This window comes from Ricinus communis, chromosome 8 (assembly GCF_019578655.1).
Source record: "Ricinus communis isolate WT05 ecotype wild-type chromosome 8, ASM1957865v1, whole genome shotgun sequence".
NCBI lineage: Eukaryota > Viridiplantae > Streptophyta > Magnoliopsida > Malpighiales > Euphorbiaceae > Ricinus > Ricinus communis.
The window spans coordinates 12,963,579-12,982,065 of record NC_063263.1 but is presented as its reverse complement, the minus strand read 5'-3'; the positions used below and the strand labels follow the sequence as shown (position 1 = coordinate 12,982,065).

The following is an 18,487-nucleotide window of genomic DNA, read 5'->3' as shown; positions in this document are numbered from 1 at the left end:
CTTTTCTTACGCGTAAAATATTTTATATTTAATATTGCGTTGCAATAATGATAACAATTTAATAAAAAATTAATAATATTACTATGAGTTGAATGTTTTTTCACTTGTAAGATCTCCCTTGTATATACTTTGGCTTTTATTCCCTACAAAAATGATTATCTAAAAAGTTAATTTCTCTTTAAATCCACTCAAATCTTTATTAGAAATGAGTTTTTTTCAAATTAATCCGCACAAACACATGCACCTCAACCTCAAGAGTGTAATTATTATATTTTAAAACTTTTAAAAAGATTTTATTATCAATAAGTTGAAATAAATACTAACCTAATTTCATTGGTCATTTTTAAATTTTATATTTAAATATAAAATTTGGACTACACAGTACTATTTTATGTTTTTAATATATAAAAATATATCAATTTTATTTATAATTAAAATTCCCAATGAAATTAAATGAAGTGAGCTATAAAAAAACTATACAGATAATTACTCTTAGAATTTGATTTTAGTCAGAAAGTTTTGAGAATGTAAAAAATGTATCTAATGCTAAAAAATTATAGAATCATATAAATATAGAGTCTATAAATAAATATATATTCAATGCATCAAAAGTAAATTAATATTTTGAAAATAATAATTTTATATTTTGCATTTGAACTAAATATTTATGTTTACTTTATTTAGATACTTATGTTTTATATGTACAGAGAATTATTTATTTATTTATAAAAATATTTATTTTGGTGCAAATTGATGGAGTACGACTAGTATAATAATAGCTGAAGATTGAAAATTTAACCTTATCAGTATTATTACATGAGTTGATGATGTGGGCAAACAGTTTTCTTCTTCTTTTTTATTTTTTTTAAATAATTTTGAAAGAAACTCTAATAAGCCATTTAAAAAACTTTGTCTTAGAAAAATACTGGGCCACGTTGAATTGTATTTGCTGACGTGTAAGCATTCCGCCTGATACGGACGAGAAAACATTTTCTCCCGGCGACGCTCCTCCTCACATCATCTCTGCCACATAGTTTAAAAATACTTCCCCTTTAAATACTTCATAAAAGTTCAAATCCCCACCCTCCATGGTAAAAGGGCATTTTAGTCAAAGTATAAAACATAAAATCCCACAGTCCAGAACTCACCCCACCTAATTAACAGCTAATTAAATAAAATAACACAATTAGTTAAATTAATAAAAAATTCCCGTCTTGTCTTTACGTTAGCTAAATCCGTAAAATCGTAATAATAATAAAACCACTGTTATTCCCGCTCAAATTTTTATTGCCTTCCTAATTTCAAAATCTCTCTACTTCGCGGGTCCATTACTCTCTCTCTCACCTTCCACGTCACCACCCATATTCTTCCTTCCCTTAAGTTAACCACCTCCCCGAAAATTTTACGAATAAATAATAAAAAAATAAAATAAATAAAAATAAAGCCTATCATCACTCTCTCTTCTCTATTACAAATCAAATCTCTTCTCTTTCACTCACTCTCTATTTCTCTCTCTGCAACTCTTTAGCTTAAAGAAGAAGAAATAATCTCTTCTCTTCTCTCTTTCTAGCTTCACCAGCTTAAAGCATCAAAGCCAATTTTATTTTATTTGAAAAAAAAAGAAAACAATGTCATTCACTTTTGAATCAGACGCCATGTGACTGCACTGACTCATTCTCCTTATTTGCTTGTATTTGTGTTTTTTTTGTTGTTCTTTACACTTCTCTCAGACCGAGTCAGTCACTCATTGACTCATTCTTCTGAGTCAACTCGACTCGATTGGACTAAAGTAGTGGAATTCTAATTAATGGCATCATCGTCTCGAGCACGTAGTAGCTCTCCATTTTCTTATAGAAAACCATCAAGTCCATTCTCTTCAACTTCTTCTACTTCTTCTTTCAACAACAACAACAACAACAACAGCAGCAACAATAGGTTAATGCCTCGGTCTTGCTCTTCTTCTTATTTCAATTCTTCCGGATTCGGTACAAGATCCACGACTCCGAGTCGTTCTCGCTCTGACTCAATGTACGGCGTTCCTTCTTCGTCTAGAAACTACGGTAATCGCACTCCTGTAGGGTTTGGAGCTGATGAATTGTTAGCATCCGAGCCGATTGACGCGTCGAGAAATGGCGATAGCATATCGGTGACTATTCGGTTTAGACCGTTGAGGTAAAAAAAATTAAAAAACGGTTAGATCTGAGATTAGTATGCGGATCGGATCTACTGTGTTATAGATTTGAGTTTTATTTGGTTACAGTGAGAGGGAGTACCAGAGAGGGGATGAGATAGCGTGGTATGCGGATGGAGACAAGATTGTTAGGAATGAGTATAATCCTGCAACTGCTTATGCATTTGGTTAGTTTGATAAAGTTATGATTATTGGTTTATTTAATTAAGCTGTAAATGACCAAATGCTAATGCTAATGGATGCTTATCATTGGCAGATAGAGTATTTGGACCGCATTCCACTTCTAATGAGGTATATGAAGTTGCTGCTAAACCAGTAGTTAAGGCTGCAATGGAGGGTGTTAATGGTATGCATTGAGATTTTTGGTTACCTCTATGAATTAGTAAAATTACAGTAATTCACCTCTAGATTTAATTTTAATTGTATTCTTAACAATGCAGGAACTGTTTTTGCTTATGGTGTTACTAGCAGTGGAAAGACACACACTATGCATGTAAGTACTTTATAAATGGAGTTCTGTTTGTGAAAACTGAAAATAGTTCTTATTGGAAGTGACTAATTAGGATATATAATTAGGCAGATCTTTTTAATGCTAATTCTTTTTTGTGCAAGAATGGTAGTAATCTATCGAATTATGTTCTTCTTGTACTCGGGAATCCTATTATATTTTACCGAAATTACTTAGTCAAGTACTTTTTCTTTTCTTGATAAGTTAAAATGAAATAATGTGTCCGATGCTTAAATAAGGTGAGTTATGCTACTTAAATTCAGTGAAGAAACTCAAGATTGATGTGCACCTCACTTTTAACGAGGACCAATTACCTGCATTGCTGCTTTGATGCCTTCTCCTACATTTTCCCTCTAGTTTAATAACATGTATTATCTGATGCTCTTATGGAGACATGTAACATTTTACTGGTCTTGGTTACCATATGTCATGTGTATGCTTGTGTGGAATCTTATCCTGGTTAATTTTCTTCCTTTAGTTCCTCAATATCATTATTCATCAGAGCTAATTTTCCTCCTTTCTTATTATCATATATGCAGGGAGATCAAAACTCTCCTGGTATTATACCATTGGCCATAAAAGACGTATTCAGCATGATCCAAGATGTAAGTGTTCTTTCAGTTTTTAGTATTACATCCATAAATCTATAACATGGTTAGCTGTGTACTGCATTTTCTCCATTTTGCCTCACTCCTTTTAATTGCGTCTAACTTTTTTAACCATTCAAGGACCCTGACCCTAAGATATATTTTTAAACTGTTTCCTTATATTGTGAATTCTCTGTATGTTAATTTATTTGTTTCTCTTCATATTTTTACTGTCACAACCATCCACATTTTAATCAGATATGATTTACTTGTTGCATTCTTGTTCAGACTCCAGGAAGAGAGTTCTTACTGCGTGTGTCCTATCTTGAAATATACAATGAGGTCAGTGACATCATACAGATGAGAAAATGCTGTAGCTTTACATAATGCAACTTCTGTGGTTTAAGTCTCCTGCGGTTTATCTGGTGTCTTTATACATCTTTGCTTCTTCTTCTTCTTTCTTAAACTTAGTTTAAGCACTCACCAGCAAGCGGTTAAATTGCATGTTATCATTATTTCTTAGTAATAGTTATCTGATTTACAGTTGCGAGCATGTTTTCTTGATATCAGGTGATAAATGACTTGCTTGATCCAACTGGTCAAAATTTGCGCGTTAGAGAAGATGCCCAGGTGCTCTGCTTATGTTATCAAAATATTCTTTGATGTTTCCCATTTATCTTTGTTTTCCTTATTTTTTGGTTATTAGACCTCTTACTGACATGCATAAAGTTGCTCTCTCTTTCTCAATGAAAATTTAATTTAGCTGTAAATTATCTCAGTAGTGTGAAAAAAGTGGGCGTGTTTCTGTAATTTCTTCTTCTTCTCTCTCTTACTAACATACACAAAGTTGCTCTCTCTTTCTCAATGAAAATATTATTTAGCGGTAAGTAGTGTGAAAACAGTGTATGATATATGTGTGTATCCAAAATTGGAAAATTTATTTATATGTGAACTTTGACCTTGAAAAATGTTATATATCTCATGTCTTTTGGTCTTATTAATTCTCATGCTATGTGTTCCAGGGTACTTATGTTGAGGGTATAAAGGAGGAAGTGGTTTTATCTCCTGGGCATGCCCTTTCTTTCATTGCTGCAGGGGAAGGTAGCAACATATAGAAATCTGTTTTTCTTCTTTCCTGCATGGTATAATTGGTTGCTCAAAGTTTCCACTAAGCTACTAACGGATATTTGATATTGGCAGAGCATCGTCATGTTGGTTCGAATAATTTTAATCTCTTCAGTAGCAGAAGCCACACCATATTTACACTGGTAATTATACATGTATTGAACGCTTATCAACATTCCACTGGTACATTTGTTTAGCGAATATTTTAGGTCATTCTTTATAATGCAAAAAAGTGCCTTACATTATGAAATGCTCATACTTCAAATTGTTATACAACTAATTTGAATTCTTTTGAAATGCTTATAGTTCAAATTGTTATTGAAATAACTTAATAGCATGTTGATCAGTAAGTTCTAGGGATCACTATGTTTATATTTGAAATGCTTAATTTGGTTGATGTAGATTTCTTTTCCTTCTTCACCTGCTATCCATTAGAATTTCTGAATTTTTGTTGACAAGGCCTACTATCTACAGTTACAGTCTAGCGCTAAAGTTATCATGTTTTAACTCATAGTTGAGCACTCTAGATAAGATATATGTAGAAACCTGCCTGCGTTGTGTGTCATGCTGCTATTTGCCACAGCATACTGTTGTGATCTATGTTTTAGATTCCAACAGCCATTTCATGATATTCTGCATAATAAATTCCTATATTTATGGCATGATTGTCCTTCACCTTGTGAAACAGCATTGTCCTGGTTCTTTTTCTCCATACTTCCCTTCTGCATCTTTTATTTTGTTTTTGATGGTAGAGAATGGTGGAGGCTGGGAAGTGGGTTTGTGGAATTGTTGAATGTAAAACTTGATTGCTTGACGAAATCCTATTCGCTTTTCCTCCAGCAGAATTATTAAATATACTATTCTTTATTTTTCCGGCAAAGATTTTAACATGCCTGTACACTCGTCGGTCTGGATGCTGCAACTTCTGATTGTTTTTGTTCTTTTTTGTAATTATCCTTCACTAATATTCTATGCTTTTGCAGATGATTGAAAGTAGTGCCCATGGTGATGAGTATGATGGAGTGATCTTCTCTCAACTTGTAGGTTAATCCAATTGGTATTCTTAGAAAATAAAATATTCTTCTTAGCTGACAGCCTAATCTTACTGCCTTATTTATGTTCCCTTTTTAGAATTTGATTGATCTAGCTGGATCTGAGAGTTCAAAAACCGAAACAACTGGAGTAAGGAGAAAGGAGGGATCTTACATAAACAAAAGTCTTCTAACTCTTGGAACTGTACGTGCCTGTGCCTGTATTTGTGATCATATACCATGTTTCTCTTTTTTATCATTTGCTTTCATCTTTTTACAGATGGTTGTATTTTTCCAGAAAAAGACTAAAAAAAGCTAAGCCTATATCTATAGTGAAGAATTCATATTCTTATTTGAGTTTATTGCATGTCAGTTCTAAAACTTAAACAGCAGGTTTTCTCTTTCTTGCTTAAGGGGACGTTTGGACTTCTTAGTATGTACATGTGGCTAGGGAGTGCATTTATCTTTACAATTATGACTTTGAATTTACTTTATGATCCATTATGAAGGTGATTGGAAAGTTGAGTGAAGGGAAGGCATCTCATGTTCCTTATCGAGATTCAAAACTTACCCGCCTTTTGCAGTCTTCACTGAGTGGGCACGGACATGTTTCGGTGAGTTCAAAATACATAGACTTTTTGCATTATCAATGAGTAGGTCATCAAGAGAGTTTTTGCCTCTTTTGTTAATAGCCATGCATGATTTACTTAATGTGCATGTTCAAGTTCATCTAATGATGTGCACCTGCAAATTATCATGTTCGTCCAATTAAGTCCACATAGTGATTTCTATTTGCTCACTGTTTTACTTTTCATGTTAATTTTTGTTTCTAACTCAGTAAAAGCCTTGTCATGTTCTGTGCATGTTCTATCACTCTTATCGAGTCAAAACGAATACCACCTAATGGATGTAATCTTTTCCTGAACTGTTGTACAGCTAATTTGTACAGTTACTCCTGCATCAAGTAATTTGGAGGAAACTCATAATACACTGAAGTTTGCTAGCAGGGCTAAAAGAGTTGAAATCTATGCCTCACGAAATAAGGTATATATCATCTTCATAGGTGATATGGTTTGGTAATAGTGTGGAAGTTAACACTTGAGCTAATATTTATGCCGGTTGTGGAAATTGCTTCCAGATTATTGATGAAAAGTCTTTAATTAAGAAGTATCAAAGAGAAATCTCAAGTCTCAAGCAGGAACTTGATCAATTAAAGCAGGGAATTATCGTTGGTGTCAATCATGAGGAGATTCTAACCTTAAGGCAAAAGGTTTTGGATTTTCATTGTCACCCCTCTTCTTTGAATATTATTGTTCTCGGTTTTCTTTTTTCTGATTTCCTTATATGGTTACATTAATTTTCTCAAATGGTCCTCAATTGTTATTGGATAGTTGGAAGAAGGTCAAGTGAAGATGCAGTCAAGGTTGGAGGAAGAAGAAGAAGCCAAGGCTGCTCTTATGAGTCGAATCCAGAGGTTAACGAAGCTCATACTTGTTTCTACAAAGAATACGATTCCTGGATATTTGAGTGAAGTTCCGGTTCATCAACAGAGTCTCTCTGTTGGTGAGGATGATGTGAGTTCTTCTTCACTCTTACAAAAGCATGAACTGTGATTTTTGCAATCATCTGATGAAGAGATCTGGAGATTTAAATGTGAATAGTGTCTTCCAGAAAAATAATTTTATTTTGGAAGTTATACTACCATTGAGGTTTGAGTTGGTGACCTTTCTGGTTTAGCGAGTGTCTTTTACCCATTACATATGAAGTCTTTTCACTAAAAAAGGTTTTGTTGTTGTCATGAGTTACTCGTGTACTTGTTATATTCAGTTGTCTAGTAGAGCAGGATAATGAGTGTGGAGTGTTTTTTTTCCTTCCATTGCCCCTCATACGACTTATCATTCATTGTTTTGTTACTTGGTGCTACCATTTCTCTCTTGAATTATATGCCCTTTTATGGTAAAATATTTTCCTCCTACCAGCTTGTTTTAGATCTTCATTTATAGTCTTCCAGTTAAATGCATGATGGTTCTCTTTTATTTTTCTTCTCTTGGGTCAGAAACTGGACATTTTGAGAGAGGGTGCTTTACTTCTAGAAAGCGAGAATCCAAAAGACTCTATGTCTTCTGCATCTGGAATTCTTTCGGATGCATCTCATGAATTTAAACACAGGAGATCTTCCAGCAAGTGGAATGAAGAACTCTCACCTGTTAGCAGTACAATTACTGAATCAACTCAAGCGGGTGAACTTATGAGTGCTTCAAAACTACCTGCAGTATGTTTTACTAATTGTCTTATTACATATATTTGCAGCATTTTATTTTAAGGATTGATCTGGTGCAGTTACATTTTCCTGATTGATGGCTTAATGCTAAAATTATGGAAGATGCACCATCCAATGTGATGACGATCCTTTTTAAATCTAGAAAATAAGGAAATTCGTAACGTTAGACTTGAAAAACTTTGTTTATGTCCAAAGTGAAATTAGTTCCCTTTTCTTTCAACAGTATATAACTTGGTCTCTTGTTGGTGTTAGTTTAGTTTATATTCATTTTTCTTTCTTACAGTATTTTGTGTACCATTGTTATTCTTCTTGTGAAGAGAAATATTACTAAATGATCAAGGGGGAGTTTCTTCAAACCATCATATCATTTTCAGGTTTCTTTTGGTTCAATTTTTCTCCTGAATTTTTCAAATTAATCTAATTGTGAATGTTCCATGAGGTATTGTTGGATATCTCCCCTTACCAAGAATACTAAGTCTCTCTCTGATATTGCTTTGTTCTGGATTTAGATTTCCAAAAGCTTTCCCTTTCCTTGCTTTCATCACCTTCGATTAACATATCAGAAAATCTCCTTTTTCCTTTTTGCCACTAATGTAGAATATACATGCAACAGATGCCAAGTCATATGTTTTAGCAATTTAGATCTGCCTGTTGAGCAACCTGATGTCTTCATAATTTTGTTGATTATTAATAAATTTCTGAATGTTACTGTACATTGGGTTGTAGGGTACAATGACACAAGATCAGATGGACCTTATTGTCGAGCAAGTAAAGATGCTTGCTGGAGAGATTGCATTCAGCACAAGTACCCTTAAGCGTCTGGTGGAGCAGTCTGCGAATGATCCTGATAGCTCAAAAACTCAAGTATCCATTTCTTCCCTCTATCAACACTATTGCTTGTTTGTTTTACTCTCAAAAAGCAAAGAACATCGTTTGAAAGGGCTGTCACCAACATGATGAATAGATTATAAGGAGTGGGTGGAGTTGTAACCCCCTTGTCTGATGTTATCAAGGACAAGTGCTTCTTTATCAAAGATGAAGTGGCTCATTGAATTACAGTTTCACTTTTGCAACACTCCTCAATTTTAGCTCATTTACTGTCTTGATGTTTTGCTGTCATCCGATTAAAATTATCATTGCTGTTTTATTTAATTGCAAATGTTACCTTTGAATTTAATCAAATGTGATTTTTGATTCTTCCAATTTTTGATGTCACATTCAGGAAAACCCAATAATTCTGGGAAATATCTCATTTCTTAGATCACTTGGCTGCATTTATTTGTTTAGTCAATGCAATTTGATCTCCTCAAATGCTTTAACATTCAAGCATCCAACACTCCAATGTCTCATTAGCATTTTTAATATCCATGATGTTTGCTTATTTATCTCTAGAACTCTGATGAAGAGAAGTGCATGCTTTCTGATTGACAGATCCAGAATTTGGAACGTGAAATTCTGGAGAAGAAGAGACAAATGAGAGCTTTAGAGCAACATATTATTGAGAGTGGTGAGGCATCAATTGCTAATGCATCAACAGTTGACATGCAGCAGGTAGTATCATTTTTGTTATTTGCATATTTCTTCTCTAACATGCTTTTGTTTTTTATTTATCTATAAATTCAAATAGTTGCTGAATTTTTATAATTGTGTTTCTATTGCAACAGACAGTTATGAAGTTGATGGCCCAATGTAATGAAAAGGCTTTTGAGCTGGAGGTGAGTACTGAGTACTTAGCAAATTGCAGTCTGACATCAGATTTTGGGAAGCAAAATGAGTTCCAATTTTCTTTATTTACTAAAAGATCACTAGAAGAGAAACAGATAAATATTTCCCTAAGAAAAACCCAAATTCCTATTTCCTTTTTTAAAATTCTCCTCCCTAACAATCTTTTAAGGTCTAGCTCTTTAACATCCCATGCGACCATTTTTATCAAGTTGTTGCCATGACCATGGTCTATGGTATTCTATGTTCATGGTTTCATTTGTTCTTTATTTTGTGGTTGGAATACTGATTTTTAGTAACCTAGCTTTGATCATCACTTAAATTTTGATTAATTGCTGCAGTTGAAGACAGCAGACAACCGTATCCTCCAGGAACAACTGCAGAATAAGGTTCAAACAGCCATCTTTACACTTTCCTTTTTTTTCTCCTTTTGATCTATTCTGTATCCTATCAATTTAGCTGAAGCTTACTGCCATCTTATTTGAGGATGCTGCAAGTCTGTTCTTTAATCTCAGATGCCATCTGTCTTGCTTCCATTTGTTTGCCCAAGGTCTGGGACTCTCGAGTTATGATTTTTTCATATGCTTCCTTAATGGCAGTGTTCTGAAAACAAGGAATTGCAAGAAAGAGTGAATCTCCTTGAGCAGCAGTTGGCTTCACCTTCTGGTGATAAATCATCACTAACTTCTGAACCTGCTGTTTCTGAAGAATATGCTGGTGACTTGAAAAAGAAAGTCCAGTCACAGGTGATTAGCGCTATGATGACATTTACAAGCTTTTGACAATGCTTAATTTTGTTAGTATGCGTAGTCGATGGTTTTAACTCTCATAAAATGTTATGTAATAGTGTTGATGCGAACTTCTAGCATGGAAATCACAATAGTAGAACTATGTGTTGAAAAAAAAGCATACACTAGATTGTAGTGAACTATTGTTTGTGTTATTTTGTGAATATTTCAAAATGTCAAGGGCTTTTTCTTTCCTTTCTTTCCTTTATCTTTCTTCTGTGCTCATTGGGAAGCCAAATGAGCCATAAAATAAATAATGCCGAGTGACCATCCCCATTATACAACCGTCACAATAATGGTGATTAGCTTCCACCAATAGTAGTGGATGCGGAAACTCAAACTATAGACCTTTAAACGTCCACTTGTCACACCCTTAAGGAGTGAAGACCAATCAAGCTATGCCTGATTGCCTTAACAATTAGCTTTGACCATGTTAGTAATTCCAAATGATTGGTGATAGAGAATCAAAATATATTCACCCATGAAAGATATAACATCCATGATTTGTAACAATGGATTTATTTTTGATGCAACCTAAATGAATTTCCTATATGTTTTTCTTAAATGAGCAGGAAATTGAGAATGAAAAGCTAAAGATCGAACAGGTTCAGCTTTCAGAGGAGAATAGTGGGTTACGTGTGCAAAATCAGAAACTGGCTGAAGAAGCTTCTTATGCCAAGGAATTGGCTTCTGCTGCTGCAGTTGAGCTAAAGAACTTGGCTAGTGAAGTCACCAAGCTCTCTTTACAGAATGCGAAATTGGAAAAGGAATTGTTGGCAGCTCGAGAATCCATGCATTCTAGAGGAGCCAGCCTGAATGGTGTTAACCGCAAATACAATGACGGTATGAGACCAGGAAGGAGAGGACGATTCTCTGGCAGACCAAATGAATTTTCAGGAATGCACTCTGATGACTTTGAATCTTGGAGCCTTGATCCAGAAGATTTGAAGATGGAGTTGCAGGCAAGGAAACAAAGGGAGGCGGCTCTTGAGACCGCCTTAGCTGAAAAAGAGTTCATAGAAGAGGAATACCGGAAAAAGGCTGAAGAGGCAAAGAAAAGAGAGGAGGCTTTAGAAAATGATTTAGCAAACATGTGGGTGCTTGTTGCTAAGTTGAAGAAGGAAGGAGGAGCTGTCCCTGAGGCGAATAGTGATGAGAGGCTTAATGATATAATAAATGTAAGTGAACCCAAGATGAATGGGGTTGATCAAAGTAGTGTCCTGAAAGAGAGACAAGTTCTGGATGCATCAAAACCAACTGATGAAAGTACAGAGGAGCCCCTAGTTGTTCGCTTGAAGGTAATCCTAACTCATGTAAATGTATTTGTTTCCTTCATCTGCTATTCTGCTATCTTTTCCACATTGAGTTTTTCTCTTGATTCCGGAAAGAGGTTCAAGAGCATTTTTCAGAGATAGTATCCTTCTAAGACATGATTGAACCTGATTTAATGATAAACAAAAGAAAAAGTAGTACTCCAGTATCCTTTTAATGGTTTCATAATTACCAAGTAATATTTACCAGTATAATTTTGCGTCTATCTTTAATGTAAAAACTATCATCTCATACTTCCCTTTCTGACATGATTGTTTATGGTGCATTTTTCTCATCATCATTAGTTGTCAGCTTGAGAAATTTCTGTCTTACAAGGATATTTTAGGTCCATAATATGCTTGATTAATTAGTTGTATGTGAGTTGATCACTTCTATCAGAGGACCTATTTGTTCTGCTTGCCCATTAAAAGCAACTTGACATTTTATTGTGGTGTTCATTAAGCAATAAATCTACTTGAGCTATAATTTTGAATGATGTTGCAGTGACCATCCAACTCTGTGACCTAATCACATTTTGATTTGTACTTCTCTGATTTCAGGCAAGAATGCAAGAGATGAAAGAGAAAGAACTCAAATACTTGGGCAATGGAGATGCCAATTCACATATGTGTAAAGTATGCTTTGAATCACCAACAGCTGCAATTCTTCTCCCATGCCGACATTTTTGTTGTATGTCATTTACATCTTGCATTTGAACTATAACTATAAATTTCCCTCCTCATCTGTGATTGTAACTAAATTTCTTTTTCTGTTTGCAGTGTGTAAATCTTGTTCGCTAGCTTGTTCAGAGTGTCCAATTTGTCGCACAAAGATTGCAGATAGGCTTTTTGCTTTTACGTCTTGACACTGCAGTTTATACCCTCCAAAATGAGGTCATGATGCTTTTCTTTTCATATATGTATATATCTGTTGTCCTGATAATTTGACCCACTGCAGTAATATAGGTCCTTATTCCTTTCTTCTACCATATGACTAGACAAGTCAGGAACATTTATATCTGACCAATTTTTGGGAAGAAAAGCTTTAAAAAATTGGACAAATAGAATGGAGATGCATTTATTATTGCGCCTCTTACATAGAGTTCTGCAGAAGACAGAACCTATATTGGCTCTCTTTTTGGTGTCATTACAAGGAAAATTTGTAACCATTTTCTTGCTATGGCTGGATAAACTAACACTTTTCTTTTGTGTTCCTTTTTCTCCTTTACTCTTCTTTCAGGGTACGGCAGTTGTCTCGTGTTTGTTATATTAAGTGGGTGCAATTCTTTTATTAGTTTGATGTATGTAATTGTCTAAAAGGTATATGAATATATTGTTTTGTTCTGTTCCTCTCCCTTTGGGGCTGTAAAATAAGATTGTGATTAAAGGTTAACAAAAAAGAAAAAGAGATATCAGTACATGCAGAAGTACAGAATTGAAAGGTTGCAACGTTCTTAAAAGCAGAATATCCTGTTCTGTTTCAGTACATGTATAGAAACGATTTATGCTTCCAAACAGAAGCATTTTTTTTCTTCTTTTACCTCCTGTATCTGAGCAATGCCAGTTCCATGGTTCTCCAGCTCTTTGCTTACTCTCAATTCTCCTGTTTGTTCTACAGAATCTTGATGCATATGCTAATCATTTACTAGACAATCAAGCTGCAGATATTGTTAAATAGTGTTAGTACTACTGATAGAATTCAAGTTGGTCCTTTTAATGGCAGTTTGAAACAAAACTGTTAGTACTGATTGAAGGCAGGGCAACAATGTTAGCAGAAATTAAGCATGCTGGAAACTAAGCGGCAATTGTGCTTCTTAAATTTGCTTGGTAAAACTTCTAACTAGCCTTGTTTGTAGCTGGTTTCATTGGTCTCCTTTATGGAATATGGAAAAATTTCCAGCTATAAGTAGATGGTACTTCGAGATAGGGTCTCCATAGTTGGTGTACGGTTCTTGTTACTATGATTTTGAAATTTCAACTTGCTGTTTCGAGGCAATGGCCAATACGGCTCTAGTTAGCTGCAAATTGTCCTTTTTCACCCCATCTGGGTACTCATTTTCCGCCTGAAAACTCCTGCAAGAACCAGATCAATGTTGGATTCTTTAATTTTAGGGATTTGATTACTATGATTTACTTCCTTTTATTGGAATTCCTTGTATGGTTGACTAAGGAATAAATATTCTGTATATATAATAGATATATATTTATATATATTAATGCCTATTTGTTTTGGCTGTTTTCCCTAAGTACTCAAATACGATGCAAAGCGTTTGGCTAATTTGGAATTGGAGGTTGATTCCCTCGAGCAATCAAAGCCCTATCTCTTGTTTTTCTTTTTCAGTTTTCCCTAATTTCTTCCGTAATTACCTAAAATCAAGACAAAACTTAGGGGAATCATAGGTCTATAATCATATGCAATAGTTACTAACAGTTCTATGAAATCCCAACTTGAAGCCTTAATGGCAAAAATTGAGAACAAGATGCAGGAAACACTTAATGACTTTAAAAAGAGTTTGCTTGAGAGCCTCAGCAGAAGTCAACAAGTTATAATCTGGGCTGCTTCTGCCAGTAAACAACTGGAGCAATCTGAAGTAGCGGGAAGACATTACCAAGAGTGTGACCCTCGTACGAAAGTGGAAAATTTATGGACGTAGTTGCAGAACCATAAGAACTTTCACCTCTTCGATCATATTAGTTAGTTCCTCTAAGGCTTGACGAATTAGAGATGCACGCATTTTCACTAAACTTGATATGCACACATTCTAGTATACCAAGATGACATTCCAAAAAAAAAAAAAAAACTGCTTTTAGAACAAATAATATCACTATAAATTCTTTGATGTTCACTTTTATTAACTAATAAGCAGTCTATCTTTCAGGGTTTAATAGATAATTCATTTTCATGATTTTGTGAATCTAACTTTAAACGGATCTATCAATTATTTGACTTTCTTATGGATCTTAAGAAAATGAAAAGAATAAAACTATAAAGTTAAAAAGATATAAAATGAATGACAGTTTCTTTTTTTTTTCTTTAGCTATTCAATTTGTGAAATTGTTGAATGGATGAAGGGTAAGATGGTAAATTCAACATAAAAATCCTTTTATTCTCCCCAAATAAAGGAAAATAAGTCATATTTTACTTCATTCTCAAATAATGTGGAAAAGTATTTTTGTTTAAATTTTATTTATGTCCCATTTATACACTAAATAAATAATTAATATATATTTATTAATTTTAAATAATGGGCATGTGTTAATTATTTAATATTAAAATGTATAAAATTGATATACACGTATCACCTATTATTTATTATGGTATAGGTAAGAGTTTTTCAAAAATAAATTACTTTATTATTCTTCATTCTTATTTTCCTTCTTTTTCTTATTTTACCAGCCTCCAAACATAGGCTTATTGTAATAAAGGTACGATACCTTTTTTTTTTCCCTCCCATTGACAAACAACCCAAATTAATTAATGTGCTGTCTTTTCCACCAAGGGGAAATATCTGGCTTTGTATTCTCATTTTGACGAGGAAAGCTTACAAGTTACATCAATCAAGAATGGAGAGGAAAAAGTAGCCATTGACTGAATGCACCTCTCCATCAAACAGAACAGAAGAAAAAAGATCGAACACATTTTTCATGTTCTTCTACAGGAAATTATGCCTGGATTTCTTGAGTGGTCTATGGCTCATCTCAGGAACTTTCCAATTGTTTGCTTCTGATGTGGACTCCTTTAACATTAGTCCATCAAGGGAACCAGTAGTAGTACTAGTAACACTCTTGGGAAGAAGATTATATACAGGAGATTGATTATGAGGTGAAATTTGAGGGACCCAGAAGTTCAAATCATCTTCTGGTGAAAAAGGACCCACTTGGTTTATAAGATCTTGATGATCCACCAATGGCGAAAAAGTGTCAAAAGTCTGCAATATTAAATTCACCCGCAGAAAGGGTGTTCATGAGTACTCTCAATATTAACACCCTAAAAAAAACAAGGAAAAAGAAACAAGAAGATAGAATAGAGATCAAAGAAAGTGAAAGAGAGGCTTGAACTAATGATTCTTGTTTCTGTACTGGATTAGCTAAAGAAGATTATAATTATAGCTAGGGATCTCTCATCAAAGATAAGGCGGGCTCCAAACCTTACAGAAACCATCAGTAGCAATTGCAGGATCAAGAAAATCATCTACCCTCCAACCAGGAAGTGCCTCTAAGTACTCAGAAATACTACTTGTTGAGATCGAAACATTATCATCAAAATTATTGTATGCTGCTGTGGATGATGGTGATGATGCTCTTTCAACTGAAGAAGAACTTAACATCTCATTGGAAAAGCTTGGAGTATTAATGTTATTCACGTATGGTTGCTGTTGGAGGCTTTTCTTGTTGCTGGTAGTGATTTTCTTCGAGTCGCAGCTGCTGTTGGAAGATGATGATGTTGGGTATAAAGATGAAGAATTAGAGAGCTTTATTCCTGTAAGAAGAAACCTATTGTGTTTCTTTGTATGTTCATTTGCTTTATGGATTGGAATGTCACATTCTCTGCAAAGAATCGCTCTATCTTCTTGGCAAAAGAGAAAGGCTCGTCTCTCCTGAAAGAATTCATCATCACATGGACATATATATTAAAAAAGAATCCAACTAACACTAATTAAATTACATGAACTCTTACTCAAATGACCAAGAATTCTCTTTTTCTTTCTTTCTCGAGATCCAAGATTTGTTTTCTTTGATCGATCAAGATCGGAAAAAAGAAAAAGATTGATCAGTAAAAAAAGAACAAGAAATACCTGGCAGATATCACAAAGAGGGGATTGTTTAGAGGAAGTTCGGAGAAGAGAGAAACGGTGATGTTTGCTAGCAAGCTTGTTTGCGTGATGAACATGGCGATCACAGGCTTCACAAAGAGCAGCTTCATCAGCAGAACAAAAAACTGAGGCTTCTGACTTGTCACAGACATCACACTTGATCTTCATGCTTTTATCCCTAATGTGATGCAGATGATGATGATGATGATGATGATGATGATCTTTAGCTATATTATTCTTGGCTGGTGTCAATGTGAACATGTTTTGTATATATATAGTACGAATATTTGAAGTAAAAATAAGAAAAGTGGGGGGAAAATAAAAATAAAAAAGAAAGGAAAAGAAACTGACAAAGGTATTATGGGAGTATGGGCAATAGGGTGTCTAATGGATAAACAGCTAAGCTCAGAGATCTTGATTGTATCTGATGACTTTAAAGAGAAAGGTCTGGATGAATGGATTTGCTATGCAGATTTTCTATCTCTTTCTTGTGAGTAAAGAAGAGGGAGAACAAGTGGGTTTTCTTAGATTAATTATTTCTATATTTATATAAATGTTCTTGTACAGCAATAGCCTCTCACTTTCGTCCCCCTTTCAATGGAAACTGTATATGAAGTTTTTGAGCATGGCTTCGAATATGGCATTTATCTTCGTATTTATTGACCCGAGCCTCTCCCTTCCAAATTATTTAGCACCCACTAGCAGTAAGTGAGAGAAGAGGAAGAAGAGGGGACCAAGTGAGCAGTGTCAGCTTCTGGGAGACCAGAGCTGGTTACTTATTTTCATTGCCATAACTCTTTTATAGATTGCCATAACATTTCTCTTCATCATCTGGAGTCTTCTATTTCATACTCTCTGGAGTCTTCTATTTCATACTCTTTGAATGCGCTCTAACGTTAAATTAAATGAGTAATTTATACTTGTAAAAACAGTCGGTAAAGACGATCACTACAGCATCAATCTCGAATCTAAATAAAAGATATTCGAACAAAATACGACTTAAATAATTTTATAAGATATATAAATACTTCACCAATTATCCCTTGAGAGTCAAACTCAAATTCTTATAACTTGGAGTAATTACAGTTGCTTGAGCTTTCACATCTCAAGAGGTGAAATTATTTTACCTTGTAATAAGATCTTCATAACTTTCCACTCTCCTAGAATAGAGACCTTTCCAACCCCTGCCCTTTGTACAGTCCAAAACTGACCAAAATTCTAAACCGAGACCCACGTTACAAGTGACAACCCAACCGAAACAACTTAGGCGCCCCAATCGGTAGGGTACCATCTAAACCTAACTTCAGCAGAACCGACGAATAGGACCACTGTATGTAACTGCTATACTTTTTATTTATTTGATCTCTATATTTTTTTTTTTTTGCTTTTATTATCTGTTTCATTTATACCCTTTTAAGACAAAAAATTTTCTTCTAAAATAATTTAAATACAAATTAATTTTATCTGTTTCATTGTACTCTTTCTAAAATTTACATGTTCACCAGATATAATATACAATCTAATACAAGATTGTGAATTAGTTCAAAAAAAAAAATACAATAAAAAAGAAGGTTGTGAAAGTGGGATTGGCATGCAAATAATGCCAATATCAATATCAATACCCACACCAGCAGAAAATTTGTTTTTATTAGGCTGCATAGCTAAGGTGATTGACATAATTTAAATGTTGTTCATCCACTACCTAATTGGGATAAGAAAGGAGACCACCCCTCCCAAAGAAAAAAGGAAAAACATAATTAAAGAGTTGTTCTAATTATATGCTAATCCTCTCTTGAATTAGTTAAGTTCTTATTATATGGGCAGGAGGTAAGTTTTGTGTACAAATCTCATTGGCTGAAAATAAAACTAGTAATTCAGGTTGGCTCGTGTTAAGATACAGATATAATAAAAAATATATAAATTTAAATATAACAAATTTATTAATATGTTAGAATTGTCAATCCTAACCCTACATATTTTATTAAACAAATTATTTAAGTTGGTATATTTTACACTTTTATTAATCAAACTATTTTATAGTTATTTTTATGAATAAGTATATTACTTATAATAACTTTAAATATGTGATTCTTTATACTTTAGTATTTGGATAGTGGGTTTACTCTACCA

At 34.1% G+C, this 18,487-nt stretch overlaps 2 protein-coding genes across 5 annotated transcripts; one reads left to right on the top strand and one right to left on the bottom strand.

The window, feature by feature from the left end:
* The first annotated feature begins 1,157 nt into the window (after positions 1-1,157).
* On the top strand, positions 1,158-13,134 carry LOC8284349 (kinesin-like protein KIN-7D, mitochondrial). Of its 3 annotated transcripts, none has more exons than XR_001534803.2 (25): positions 1,158-2,172; positions 2,261-2,358; positions 2,448-2,537; positions 2,632-2,684; positions 3,239-3,304; positions 3,575-3,628; positions 3,857-3,916; positions 4,309-4,387; positions 4,487-4,554; positions 5,395-5,451; positions 5,543-5,647; positions 5,952-6,056; positions 6,379-6,486; positions 6,581-6,712; positions 6,834-7,016; positions 7,499-7,714; positions 8,450-8,587; positions 9,155-9,274; positions 9,388-9,438; positions 9,787-9,834; positions 10,045-10,191; positions 10,806-11,531; positions 12,105-12,179; positions 12,324-12,437; positions 12,784-13,134. XR_001534803.2 is itself a non-coding variant. In XM_015715468.2 (25 exons), exons 1-24 carry the CDS (start codon positions 1,808-1,810, stop codon positions 12,407-12,409), a joined length of 3,285 nt encoding a protein of 1,094 aa, XP_015570954.1. In that variant the 5' UTR covers positions 1,163-1,807; the 3' UTR covers positions 12,410-12,437; positions 12,784-13,134. The 3 variants fall into 3 exon arrangements, 2 of the variants coding, with proteins under 2 accessions (XP_048233983.1, XP_015570954.1); XM_015715468.2 differs by having other exon boundaries at positions 1,163-2,172; positions 12,105-12,234; XM_048378026.1 differs by lacking the exon at positions 7,499-7,714 and having other exon boundaries at positions 12,105-12,234.
* Positions 13,135-14,900: 1,766 nt separating this feature from the next.
* Positions 14,901-17,154, bottom strand: LOC8284348 (B-box zinc finger protein 20). Of its 2 annotated transcripts, XM_048378027.1 has the most exons (3): positions 16,340-17,154; positions 15,692-16,141; positions 14,901-15,472 (listed from the first exon to the last, which is right to left on the bottom strand). In XM_048378027.1, exons 1-3 carry the CDS (start codon positions 16,616-16,618, stop codon positions 15,197-15,199), a joined length of 1,005 nt encoding a protein of 334 aa, XP_048233984.1. In that variant the 5' UTR covers positions 16,619-17,154; the 3' UTR covers positions 14,901-15,196. The 2 variants fall into 2 exon arrangements, with proteins under 2 accessions (XP_048233984.1, XP_015570812.1); XM_015715326.3 differs by having other exon boundaries at positions 15,330-16,141; positions 16,340-17,151.
* Between the last annotated feature and the right edge of the window lie 1,333 nt (positions 17,155-18,487).